The sequence below is a fragment of the Heteronotia binoei genome, chromosome 10, assembly GCF_032191835.1.
Source record: "Heteronotia binoei isolate CCM8104 ecotype False Entrance Well chromosome 10, APGP_CSIRO_Hbin_v1, whole genome shotgun sequence".
Taxonomy (NCBI): Eukaryota; Metazoa; Chordata; class Lepidosauria; order Squamata; family Gekkonidae; genus Heteronotia; species Heteronotia binoei.
Window position 1 is genome coordinate 35,197,060 of NC_083232.1, and position 13,591 is coordinate 35,210,650.

The 13,591-nt window shown below is 51.6% G+C and overlaps 1 protein-coding gene across 1 annotated transcript; it reads left to right on the top strand.

The window, feature by feature from the left end:
• Positions 1-406: 406 nt before the first annotated feature.
• On the top strand, positions 407-3,065 carry SKIDA1 (SKI/DACH domain containing 1). The gene has a single exon (XM_060248387.1). The coding sequence runs from the start codon at positions 407-409 to the stop codon at positions 2,948-2,950; it is 2,544 nt and encodes an 847-aa protein (XP_060104370.1). The 3' UTR covers positions 2,951-3,065.
• The last annotated feature ends 10,526 nt before the right edge of the window (positions 3,066-13,591 follow it).

Sequence of the window (13,591 nt, forward strand, 5' to 3'; positions counted from 1 at the left end):
CCTGCCTCAGTCCCCTCCTGAAACATCGGGGCCAGCCGAGCTGATTTCCAGCCCTCCCCCCCCCACGGCAGTTTTCCAGGGCATGTTTCCTCCCCCCTTCATCTAAAGCTCTGGCTCGCTCGCTCTCTTTCTCTTTCTGCTGATTTCCCCCCCAAAGTTTGATCAGGAATAACAGGCTTTGTTCTTTTTCATTCAGCAGAATGCCTTGAGACCAATCCAGCACCTGGCTGAGGATTTTTATAGCTTTCTTTTCTCCTCCTCCCCCCCTCTTTTGGAGGGTGGTGTAGATTTTCGCCCCCTCCCTTCCTGCTGCTGCTGCTAGCCGTCCTCTGGGGCTGGGGAGCCCCGTCGGCCTCCCTTTTTATGCTCCCCCTGCCCCAATGCTGGGAATCATTTAAGACCCGCCATGGGAGACTTGAAGTCGGGCTTCGAGGAGGTGGACGGCGTGCGCCTCGGCTACCTGGTGATCCAGGGCAAGCAGATGTTCGCCCTCTCGCAGGTCTTCACGGATCTGCTGAAGAACATCCCGCGCACGACGGTGCACAAGCGCATGGACCACCTGAAAGTCAAGAAGCACCACTGCGACCTGGAGGAGCTGCGGAAGCTCAAAGCCATCAACTCCATCGCCTTCCACGCCGCCAAATGCACCCTCATCTCCCGCGAGGACGTGGAGGCTCTCTACACCTCGTGCAAGACCGAGCGGGTGCTCAGGACCAAGCGCCGGAGCCAAGGGCCGCCCCAAACCTCGCCCGGCCCGGACCCCTACGCGGCTTTCTGGAAAGACGGCGGCGCCAAACTTTGGCTGGGCTTGAATGGAGCCGCGGCTCACAAGAGGAAAGCGTGGCGGGCGGCGGCGGACTCGAGCGCCTTCCTACCGGCTTCGGATCTACCTCACTTTTGGAGGCCATCCCCCGGGCAGAGCTCGCCGGGACTGGCCCGATCGCCTCGCAAAGGGGCGGCAAACTATGAAACTGGCCCGCTGGGGCCCCGCTACGTCTCCCTGGCTTCGGAACCGGCTTACTTTCGGAGCCTGCTCTGCTCCAAGCACCCCCACTACTACTACCACTCCTCGGCCGCCATTGCCAGCCAGCCCAAGCTCGCCGCTGCAGCCGCCGCCGCCGCTGCCGCAGCTACCGGAGGCAGCCCGCTGACTCTGGGCTGCCGGGCCAAGCGGAAAAACGCCGCCGAAGGCCGCTTGCCGGGCGGCTGCGGGAGGCGCCTGCTGCTCTTGCCCCGCGCCTGCAAGCTCAAAGGCGCCGCCGCCGCTGCCGCTGCATCCCAGCGCCTGCCCGGCTTGAACGCTTTCCTGGCGCCGCCGCTGCCCCACCACCACCACCACCACCACCAGCCTTTCCTCGAGAGCTACAGCAGCGACTCCGAGTCCAGCTCCTACTCGGACCACGCGGCCAACGACTCCGACTTCTGTTCCAGTTTGTCCAGCACCAGCAATTCGGCTTCTTCGGAGGAGGAGGAAGAGGAGGAGGAGGAGGAGGAAGGCAGCTGCGCCTCGGATTCCAGCGAGCTGAGCTCCGACGAGGACGACGACGAGGACGAAGACGAGGAGGACGACGAGGACGACGAGGAGGAGAGCAGCCCGGAGTCGGATTCCAGCTCGGGCTCCAGCCAGGTGTCGGTGCAGAGCATCCGCTTCAGGCGCACCAGCTTCTGCAAGCCGCCCAGCCTGGCGCCCGCCGCCCACCTCTACCCCCCGCACCCGCACCCGCGCTGGGCCGGCCGCCAGGAGCCCCAGCGGCTCATCAAAGCCGAAGCCTCCGAGGAGGAGGACTGGAGCAGCAGGGCCGCCTGGGCCCCCAAGACCGAGCCCGGCCTGGGCTGCCTCCCGCCGCCGCCGGCCTTGTGCTTCGCCCAGCTCGGGCGGACCCCAGGAGGCTGCGATGGAGCCCTCTTGGCCGGCCGCTCTCCCTCCCCGCCTCCTGACCCTTCCGCCTGCCCGCCGCCCAGCCCAAAGAGCAGCCCGCCTTGGCCCCGGCCCAGGACAGCCCGCCCGCCCAGTCCTCCCCCGCCGCTGCCGGCAGAGAGCCCCCCCGCCGCCCCCAGGGAGCCCCCCCCCACAGCCGCCCAGCCGGATCGCCGGCCCTCCCCCTGCTCGGACTCTTCCGTCGCCCCAAGCCAGCCCCTGGGGGCTGCTGCTGCTGCTGCTGAATGCCCCGCTCCCCCCGCGCCTGCCCACTTCTTGCCTCTTGTGCCCCTTGCCCAGATCAAAGTGGAGGACAGCAGTGCCAACGCCGAGTACGGAGCCCTCCCGCTGCCCAGCCCGGGCCAGGCCCCACTCAAATGTGAAAGCAGCCCCGAGGAGCCCAAGCTGGAGGCCGACGGCGGGCCATCGCCCCCGGCCAGCCCCACGCGGCAGCCTCGGGAGGACCTGCTGCTGCCCGCCAAGGAAGACCCCGCCTGCACTGACGAGCCCCCCAGCCCCCCGCAGCCGGTCCCCCCCAGCCAGGCCCTCGCCGCGTGCACTTTAGGCGCTGCTGCTGCTGCTGCTGCCAAACCCGAGGATGGGGAATACAAATTTGGAGCCAGGGTGAGGAAAAACTACCGGACTTTGGTGCTGGGCAAGAGAGCCATCCTCCCCAGCTCAGACCCGCTCAAACCAAATCTGAAAACGGCCCGGAGCCCCCGGCCGCCCCCGGGGAAGCTCTTGGAGGCTCCCGATGGAACACTGGATGACTTGGCGGCTCTCAGCCGGCGCAAAAGGGTCGCCAGCACCGTCGCCTCGGCTGTCAAAAGGCCCTTTAACTTTATGGGCAATTTCCCCTGCCCGCCCTCCTTGGTGGTTGGCCTCGATGGAGATTTGTTGCCAGCCTACACCTTGAACACTGCCAAGGATGCCCAAGCACCTCCCAAGGCCCATCCTGTCTGGAAATGGCAGCTGGGCGGGTCAGCAATACCTCTTCCACCCAGCCACAAATTCAGGAAATTTCATTCATAAACGAGATTGAATGGGAACCCTACTTGGTTATTTACAACCCCACACCCCATCCTTCTTTTCCTTACATTTTTGAGAATCTACCCTGGATGGCTTCTCCCATGAAGATCCTATTTTTTTAATTGAAAAAAAAATTGTTGGGTGTGGGGTTTGGTGGGTTGTGTTTTTTTTGGAATCCTGATTTATCCTATTTTTAAGAAGACAAGAAATCGGATTACTATTTTCTTTGCCAAGAAAACAACGGGGGGGGGGAGGGGAAGGGAGGTCTAACATTCCACAGACTACTTCAGGCAAAAGACTCGAGTTTATTTTAAAAAGTTTTTTTTTAAAGAAACTCAGTGAAATCTGCTAAAGCTGGAACACTTTACTGTCACAAAATGCTGATAATGCACCCGGTACCTCAATTCAACTGCTACGAATAAATATTTGGAAAAGGTTGAATGATAACAATTTGAACGAGCCATTAATATGTATGCACTAGATTTCAGACCTAGAAATCTAAACGTTCAATTCCGTTCCAGTTTGGTCAGTGAAGAGGTTTGCACAGTGAGGATTCACTATAATCGGGGTGGGGGGAGAAGTCTACTTTGTTGTCAGGTCTAGGGTCTCTTTTTCTGTTCTGCTCCCACCCTACCCCACCCCCGCCCCTTGTCTTTTTCCACAAAAGCAATCCCACTCCCGCGTTTATCAAATGTTGGTAGCGGGTGTGTGGCTTTCCAACACTGGGAAAGTTGCCTCGTCGGCCTACTCAATCCATGTCTATTGGAAGGCGGGAAAAAAAGGTGTCATACAGAAAAGAAACCTCAGCAACCAACCACGCCAGCCTGGGACAACCACCCTTTGCAAAGGAGAAGTCCTCAGGCTGGCCACTGGTGTCATATCGGCTACAGTAGGCAATCCAGCCTGTCTCACGGCTCAGTCCCGTGCACCTTGGCTTGGGAAGCCCCTGTGAATTCAGCTGAGGCCTGCTCCCAAGGAAGTGTGCATAGGGACTGCAGCTTGAAAATCATTGGGGGTTGTCGTGGAATTAGGTGGAGCCATATTCTATAGTCTCATGGAATTTCCACAAAACCTGGTCCTTCCAGATTTGGGGGAAATCTTCCTTCTCTGGTTCCATTGGTGGGAATCAGAAGGAAACGAAGGGTTTTTTTTTAACCCCAACAGGGTAAATTAACAACAGAGGCCCCAGCAGAAAGAATATTCCCTAAGGAGAATCCCATACTCTTGGTGGCTGTTTTAGCACCCAAACTCAGGCGTTTAAACCCCAGGAGATGTCACTGTTTTTCTCTCTATCTCTGGAAACTTGACTCCCCTCATCTTTGTAGCAGGAGCATTTTTTTTACTGCACGTGACAATCAGAGGCAATTGTCTATATTTGCACTTAAATCTCGACATAGTTGAAACAGGCCGGCTTCTAGAGTCTAGCCTTTGGTAAGACATACCGGTGTAATATGTTGTGATAATGGAAGCAGTAAATCAAAATGATGGAAAAATTTGCACTGTTGGAAAAAGCATGCTTTAGCTTTATTTTCAATTAAAACACTGTTTTAAAAAATTAACGATTTCATACACTTATTGCAGGATTAACCATTGTTTTCCTGATTTGGGGTGTGTGTGCAGTGAGAGAGGATGTGTGTGCGGAAGGAATTATGCTTCCAAAGGTTGATTAGTGTTTCCTATAAAACTGTGATGAAAACAAACAAACAAACTTGCGGTAGTGGTCAATACTGATGGGGAGAAAGGCCGAAGGTCTTAGCAAAATTGTGGTAGATACACTTCCAAGCTGAAGGTTTGAGAAAAACGGGTCTTTAGAGGTGCTGAATCAGCATTTAACTCTTGTCTTCGCCTTTGCTACGAAGTTTTGATTTGAGCCCAGTTCGTCTCCCTAAATTAAAATTCTCATGGATTCCATCCATAGAGTAATTATTAGAGGATTTTTTTTCTGCATGACAAACAAACAAACAAAAATGATGTAATGTTTACCCTGGACCTCAGAAACAACACGTCCTAGGGAAATTCGCTTGCCATTGTGTGTGTATTTAAAATCTTGTGGTTTCTGTCCTTTTCATACCCTCCTTCTCACTCGTCTTTGTCTCTCAATGGACAGACATTAGTTAATTTCATATTCCCACAAAGAGCGGTTATCTTCTTTCTGCTCCAAGAATACCTGCTGCAAAGTATCCTTAGAAAGAATAGGATTTTAACGCGCCCCCTTCCCTTCTAATACACATTGCCCTTGTCGACTGGGTGCTGGCATGCCCTGCTCAAGTGCGACGGTCTCCAAAGGAGGGGAGAAATGCTGCCAGAGTCTTGGTTGTGTGTCTGGAGAGGCACCAATTACAGCCTTGTGTCATCCAAACAGGCTATCCCAGCCTCAGGCGTAACCACCCTCCCTCCCCCCTTCCTTCCTAAGCCGGGGCTTGGTTGCAAAAACCCTTCCTTGCCAAAACAGCCGTGGAAGAAGAGGCAAAGCTGCCAAGGCAGGTCTCTCCTTCCCCTGGGCCTAATGGACTCTCTGCGCCCATTTCCAAGTGGCCTCGACCACAGGGCTCACACGGTCAGAGCAATCCAGCTGACCTCTGAATCAAAAATGGCACGAAGCATTTGCAGAGTTTTCCAGAGGGCTGTGCTAGTATGTGTGCGTTCAGGCAGCCAGAAGCAAACGCTCCCCACCTTTAAACTCGGTGTCTTTTGAGACGTAAGGAATATGGTGCCTTGTTCTAACCTCGGCTTCACCAAATCACCCTTTGCAATTTCTAAGAGACGTGTGAAACATCCAGGCTTTTTTGTTGTTAATGACGTCGCTTTTCGGCCTACTCCCCCCTCTGAGTAAACCCGCACCGTGAAAATGCTCCCCTTTAAAAATGCACCAAAATAACCCAACCATTTTCTCACGAGTGGTCATCTACTTTGGTGCAAGCCGTGAAAAAATGTATTTGATTTTTGCTGGATAGGGGGCTGGAGAAGAGATATTCAGGGTTGCTATGTTGTCAAGAAAATGCAGAGAGAAAGAGGAGTGTCTCAGATTCTGCGAGGTGTTTCTCGGAGTACTGGTTAACCCGTCCAATTGATTAAGTGGACTAGAGTCGTTTTTAAAACCGTGATTTCGCAGCCCGCCCTTGCTTCAGAGCAATCCTGTTCATTCACTGCCATCCTCTGGATTACACAGTTTGCGGATTGTAGTCCCCACTATGGAGCCGTTTAGTTCAGATATGCCTCTTTGTTCACAATCTATCTCTTCCCAATAATGTCTTAGTACCCAAGCAGAGGACATACCCGATCCCCACCCCGAAATACTCGTGTGAAGGTATCCCACATCTCATTGTCTAAACTGCCACAGCTTGGGGGCCAAAACAAACAAACAAGCAGAAAAATCTGCCCTCCCACTAAACCCAAATAAACACCCAAGACAATGGTGGCTGGGGTTTCAAGGGTAGGCCAGAGGCTTCTCTGCAATTCCAGGTTACTAAGAAATATATAGAGGAGAAATGTTGCCCCCCTCCTGAAGACAAAGAGAATGTTGGACTATATATCTAGCATTCAAAAGGGAACATGTGTAAATGCCTTTCAGCAAAACCAGGTCTATTGGCTGAAATGATGTAACACTCAGTTTACAACCCTTTCTTTGAAAAGCGATTGTTTCTACTAGTCCTTACTTGACCACAGTGGTATGTCAGCGCTTATCTGAGTGTATTTACCACACACACACACACAAGAATGTATATTCTGTCTTGTGTGTCTGTGTGTGTTTGTATAGGTGTGTACATCCATACGCACATATATCATACGCACCTATCATGTATGTGTATCATACATATATATGTAGTGTCACTGGTGGTGGTTACTTCTAAACACAACTATGCAACAATAAAAGGAAGCTGGTGATGTCTGATCCATGAAACGGTTGTTCAGTCATTTTCTTAGTGGCTTTCGAAATCCCCCCCCTCCCCATTGAATTTGGGTGCCAATAAATTTTACCTTCCTGCAGAAAGAAGAGCTATAGGATCATATTTTGGTTTCACTTTACATGTGTTAGAAGAGTTGTGTTCGAAAATGGCTTTTCGGAGAGCCAGAGATAGCACAGGAAGCGCTGCTCGCTGTGGTTTTTTACAGTTAAGATGGCTTGGGGGGGGGGGGGTTAATGATTCAGCTGCAAATCTGTTGGGGTGGCAAAAACTTTAATAAAAGAGTAGAGAGGCTCCTAGAACCATTTTCCTTTTCCAATAGCAGGAATACAAAGGCGGGAATCTACCTTGCTAAATCGCCCTTGCAAACATCAGGCTTGGCCAAATCTCCTCTTAGGGATTCCAACAAAAAAACGTGTTTAAAGAAAATACGATTGAAGGGGAAATCTAACGGTGATCACAGCCTTTGTTGATCAAGGATTTCTTTTTTGTCTTGTTTGCTAATATCCAAAGATTTGTATGCAGGCAAAAATAATGCAAAATATAAATTATTGACATCCCTGTATGTTGCAATTTGTGTGAATGTGTGCTTGTGTGTGCCTATTCCGATATAATTATTTGCGTTGCCCTGGCTTCCCCCCTCCCCCTCCCCTCTCCTTTTCAATCTGAGGCGGCCTCACAAGCCCCAGCGTTAAAAGGCCCGAGATGTTTTGCATGAAGCTCTCACAATAGGGGTTGAGAGAATTGACAGTTTCAAAAACAAGGCGCCCTGTCCTTTCCAGATGCCGAGACCACCTCCCTCCTCCCCCCCTTCCCTTTTTTTGCACCTTCTCTCGCTGCTGGTGGCTTTAGGGTGCATTACAAATATATGACAACAGCTGTGTTTGTAAACAGGGCGAGTGGTAGGGGGAGTTCGTAGGGAGCCACAACGCAGTATTCACCCCCATCCCCCCCCCGCCTTTGCGAAAGTGTGCATGCTTGGGCCCCAATGTTCTGTTCCCAGTGGGGACGAAGCAGGAAGCGGATCTCTGCGAGGCATGGGTGTGTGTGTGTGTGTGTGTGTGTGCGCAGTGGCCAGGCAGGCCTGCGAGGCGTTGGTGGGGAGGGGGCTCGGGTCCGGTTCCCCCCCCCCCTCGTGCCGTTTTGGCCCGTCGCAGTGGCCGAAAGCCTCCCCCCCAGTCGCCATCTTGCGTGCTTGAAAACAAACTCATTGTGGTCTGCCGCCCCCGCTCGGCCTCTCCTTGTGTCTCGGGCCTTTCTCTTCCTCTTTTCTTTCTCCCTCGCCCTGAATGTGTGACCAACTCATTAGGCGAAGCGGAAGGGCCGCGCTAAGGAGCCGTCCCGGAGACCCACTCCAAGGTGGCCTTTCTGCGGCCGAAGGCCCTGCCGGGCCCCACTTGGGCCTGGGCTCTCCAAGCCGGCCCTTTTGTCTCCTTCCCCCTCTCGAGCTTCTCCCAGGCCGCGGGGCCTTTCTCCTGACTAGGCCTCACTCCGGCAATTTTTGTTTTCCGGGTCGCGCGTCAGGGAAGGCCGCGGAACTGAAAGGGCCCCTCTGCTCTCCTCTCTCCCTCCACACACACCCCGCCCCCCGAATATACCTCCAGCGGGCTCCCAGTGGATTTCGGCTTCGCTGAACCGAAACGCGGGGCGGGGGGGAGCTCCCAGATAAATAAATCGCCAGCCCTGGAGGGCAAAGCGCCTCTTTCTTTTGAAGGCCGCGAGCGGTGGGCAGCCAACTCCCGCCGAAGGCCGGAGCCCTTTCAGGCAGGCCTTCCTGCGCAATCCTCTCCATGTCAGTATGATGCGGTGCCATAGGATTGCGCCGTTCATTTGAGTTCCGGGACATATTTCCAGTGCCAAAGTTCATCCGGGCTCAGAGCCTGTTGCCCTCCCCAGAGAATATCCGCGACCAGCCCTGCCGAGCTCGGGTTTGGGGCAGGGTTCCCAGGTCAAAGAACAGGACTCTCAGGGAGGCTTTAGAATGTGGGAAATGAAACGCTGCTTTGCAGGTTTGGGATTCGGAATCTACCCTCCCCCCCCCCCCAAAAAAAAGCGGTTTTAGGAGGCAAAATAAAATAAGGAGGCGAGGTTCCCTGGGGTTTCCACTCTACCACTTAAAATCCTCGCAGAGAAACAGAGATGTGTGTGTGAGAGAGAGAGAGAGAAGGGGGGAGGGGAGCGAAGTCCTCCCGGATGGCCAGTTGTGGCGACAGCTTCAGCCGAAAAGTGCACCCTGGTTGTTTACTTTGGTGTTGGAGAATGCACTGGGCGGCTGTAAAGTGTGTGAAATTACGCACCAGTCTCTTAAAGAGTGCCTAATTTCTAGTAAATAGCGGGGCCTTTGTCAATGGCTTTATTATGTTGTTTCTTGTTAATTGTTGAGAAAATCCCCATTGTGGCGTGTGAATGGCTTTATGAGCTAACCTGGTCAGTGGTGCAATCAGAGGGCAGTAAATGGCCGCCTTGTTGAAAGCAGCCTGGAACAGCCAAGGCTGGGATCGGCCATGGCCGAGCTGCAGTAGAAACTAGATTAATACTCTGTCCCCCCCACCCCCACCCCACTCCACTGGAGGTGCGATTTCCTTCCCATTACACGCAGGCTCGAGTTTTTCTGATCTGAAGGGGCATCTGTTATTTTCAGGGAATGTTTCTACAATGCCATAAGGATGTCTCTGGATTCAGTTTGGGTAGGTGCTCCCTTTGGCAGCACACATGCTAAAATCGGAAGCTTGGGTGGAGAAGAGAATCAACAATTTAGCTTTGGCGACCATGGATGAAACTACATCTTTAGCTCCCCCTCCCCCACAGTTGTTTTGTTTGGAAGTAAATCCTGTGTATTTCCTTTGCGCCTAAATTGTCTGGAAATCAAGAAGATTTACATTAACGTGTGTAGAACAGACATGTAAATGGTGGAGAAAGTAATTCGGAGCCAATTCTGTCAGTCGTCAGCGGGAAATGGAGGCTGGCTAAGAGCAAAAGCTCAGCTTAGACTGTTCCTGAGTTCAAAATGTTGCGTAGTCTACATAAGCAGGGGATTTAAACCAATAATATCTCGGTGCTGTGCAGTCTTTGGAAGGCTCCCGAAAGCGCGGGGCTTCTGCATTTCAAAGGAAAGAGACCTCAGATTTCAGTGAGAGAAACCCGAAGAACTATGAAATGGGGCAGGAGGAAAACCCACGTGTGTCTTTGATTTCTCCTCTTTGTTACAACTAGCAACAAACGCCCCTCTAGAAGAGGGGGGAGGCTAGCAGCAAACGCCTTCGGGAGAGAGCAAAACAGCGCCTGTGGAAAAGGAAAAACAGAAAAGAATCTGAAGAGTGATCTGGAGAACGCGATGTTCTCGACTCAGAATTCAATTCGTCTTGCTCTTGGCAACCGAAAAAATTGGTTTCAATTTTTTCTTTTAAAAAACCTCACGTCAAAAAACACCACAGGGGAAAAAAAAGAATGTTAGAAAGTAAAGGAGGGTGGGATGCCTGAAACCTCCAGCCAGGAGGACGGCCCCAGCGAGATCTCGGTGAGGCTGCTAAAGCGAGACCTTTTCACTGGCTCGGGCTTTCAGAGGAAAAGGAAAAGCCACTCGGCTCGGCGCAGCAACTGAGCTCGGCGCGCGGTTTGAGCAGCTCTCTGGGCGCACGTGTGTGTCTGTATATTCTAAAACGGGCTGTGATGAAATGTTAATTCCACCCCCAACTTCGGCTGGCCTCGTCCACCTGGCTGCAGAGCCTCTCTCGCGCTCTCCCCGGGATTTTTGGCACAGGCCCGGCTGACGACCGACAGCTTTGAAATCCCTTCGCTCGGCTGCAGCTCCTGCTCTTCCGGGCTGAGCGGGTAGGCCTGCAAGTCCTCGGCTTGGGAGGTGCTGCGGAGAGAGAGGGAAAACGCTGCTCGCTGCCGGCTGCCTTAAGTTTATCTACTCGGCGTTGGTTTTCCCTGGTCAGTTGCGATTCTCATGTGGTCTAAAAGCCCTCAAAGGTGCTTTCCCAGGAAACTGCTTTAGGATCAGGGTTCCCCGAGGAAAATTAAGTCCCTGGGAAGTCACGGGGAAATAATCATACACGAAGTCCACTTTTTATCTCCCCCCCCCCTCTTATTACTCCGCGGGAGAATCTTAGGGCAGTGTAGTCCATCCCATTTGCCTCGAAACAGGAACATCAAGCTGCATTGGGTGCCCTCGCCTCCCCCCTCCCCAACCGATTCGGCAGAAACTTCCCTTGGAAAGCAAGCCTCGAAGCACTGAGAGATAAACTATTCCATTTAAACTGTCGCTGGGGTCAGTTCACATCCCCCCCACCCGCGTTTCAAACAGCCACCCCCTTTCTCTTTTCTTTTTATGCTCAAGCAAACAGGCAGGGAAAGCCCCCTATTTAGAATTCTGTCCATCCCAAAGAAAGATCTCTTCCCGACTGAAGCATCGCTGAGAAGCTGGCCTGCTCACTTTTCACCATCACCACTGGCTGAGGCTGCTTCTGATTAGGCAGTTTCCCCAGAATGTTAAGATTTTTTGGGGTTAAATCCCATTTAATTACTATAGATCAGCAATTCAAGCAGATAACCTTTGGGGTTTTCTGCCTTCAAACAACTAACAATAATTTGGTGGTAGTGGGGCATTATCCATACTGCTCTGAGTAACAGAGGTCTCCTGTACCTTCTCTTTCTGAGTTCTGCGTGCTCGGAGAGTTTAAAATCATGATCCCCTGTTCAAAGATTTGGAGGTAAGCCACACTGCAAACACTGGGCCCTCTTTTCAAGCAAATCTGTTTAGGAAAATGGTAGAAGGAGAGAAGGAATAATTTTTTTCTAAAAGTGCCCAGTACATCTTTTTTTGTTTTCTTCTTCCTTTTTAAAAACTTGCTTTCCAGTTGCACAAAACGCTTCCTTAGGAAGTTTTGCTAAAGCATAAACTTTACAGCACAGACTGGCTTCCTATTCCTATGATAGAGTGACCAACGGTATTCGGTTTTGTTGAGGCCCAATCTAACTTATCTTAGAGATAAATGTCTTTTAAAAACTCATTTCCGTATACAGCACCGGGCAAAGGTGAATTGTGAAAACTTGCAGTTTAGTGTTTCATTGACAAACTTAGCCCAGTTTGTTTGGGATGGTTTGAAACTGTCCGTTTCCCACAAGTATGGCTTTTAAGTTGTCTCCCAATTGAGATAGCGAGACATTAACATTATTGATTGCTTATGGGGGAAATCCAAACTTTCTTTGTGTACTCGAAACGGAGCACATGTTGGCGCCACAGACCCTCGGAGCAAACCAGAAAAGCAGCTCGCTAGGTTCGACTTAACTACGGCTGACTCGCCGGGTCACCGAGGAGGAGAGGCTATTTGAATCAGATAAGAGAATCGTCCATACAATGTAGAAGCGGAAACTTTCCATTCCCCCCTTAAGAAATGAATGGGTTGATTGAATCCATTTCGATACCGGTTTGCTGCACCCTCCAAGATCTACTTTCTTGCAAATCTAGAGAAAGGAGATATCTCCAGAAAGTGACACAGAGTGTGGGAACTTCTCAGTTAACTTACTGGCTTGTCGCTGGTTTCTCAGGCACCAGCCTTTAACTCTCCCAGACAGAAGGTAGGAGAGAAGGCAGGGGGAAACTTCCTTCCTCAGTCGTTCCTTGTCTCTAAAACGCCGCCCTGCTTTTCATCCTTTTCCCTCCAAGAGCGAAGCGGATGCTCTCTAACGGCCTTCTATAATTGTGTATTTACAGGCAGCATAGAACTAACTAGCTCAGCCCTGTAAAATATATTCAAACCCAAACCAATCACCCTCTTCATTAACTGTATAAACCGGCAGGTTGTACCGTAAATACAAAATGCAACCACTTCCCAGGGGCGGCCACCACAGCCCGGCTTGGAACCAGCAGTCTTAAGATCGAACTGTTTCATCCAAGTTGTTGAAGGTCCTGACAGACTTTCGTATCTGAGTCGTGGGATGGCTTCAGCCGCTGTCTTTCTTCCACGGTTGTATTTTGTCGTTCTTCACCTGGGTGACCTGTGGAAAGCAGCTTCTCTCGATCAAGTTACCTATGCGATAAACAAAGAATGTGATCCTGGTAGCCTTGCTTTGGTGAGAAGGAAATGTTTAAAGGGAAAAATAAGAACCACATATAAAAGATACACCTTTACCGCAAACCAAAAGGCTTCTTTTACAGGCCTTGCCTATACCAAGCCTTCCTCCTCCACGTGGTCGGATTTGCATTAAAAGAAACGTTTCTTTTTTCTCTTTTTCTGGATTCATACATAGAATTGTATGCGTGTAATATTAGATCTTGTTTTCGGCTTTGCTCTGCAGTACAAGGTGACCCACTTCTGTCCCGGGAGACTGGGCCTGCCGGCCTCCCTTTGTAACAAAACTAGCTCTTCACACACTCCTCTGCTGGATGCAGCTTCATGCACTTGAGGAAGTGGGCTCTGGGGGGCCTGGCTAGCCCGAACTCCGGCCGCCATCAATTCCGTATTTCTTAGAGCGCCACAAACAAGCTTCTTAAATTCGTAGGCTGCAAGGGGCAATTCGGGATCTGTGGCATATCAAATAATATCCCGAGAGTTGGCTCATCCTAGTCTATAGAGAGAGATAATGCTTGTGACCCAGGCGCCTGCTGGCTTTTGATGGGAACGGACTGAAAAGTTTCCCTTCGCATGGCTTTCCCAGAACGTTCCCTCGGCAGCCACGCTTCATACTCGGTCCGGTATTTCTTCCCTTTCGGAGGGGGCTAGAAGCCCCACGT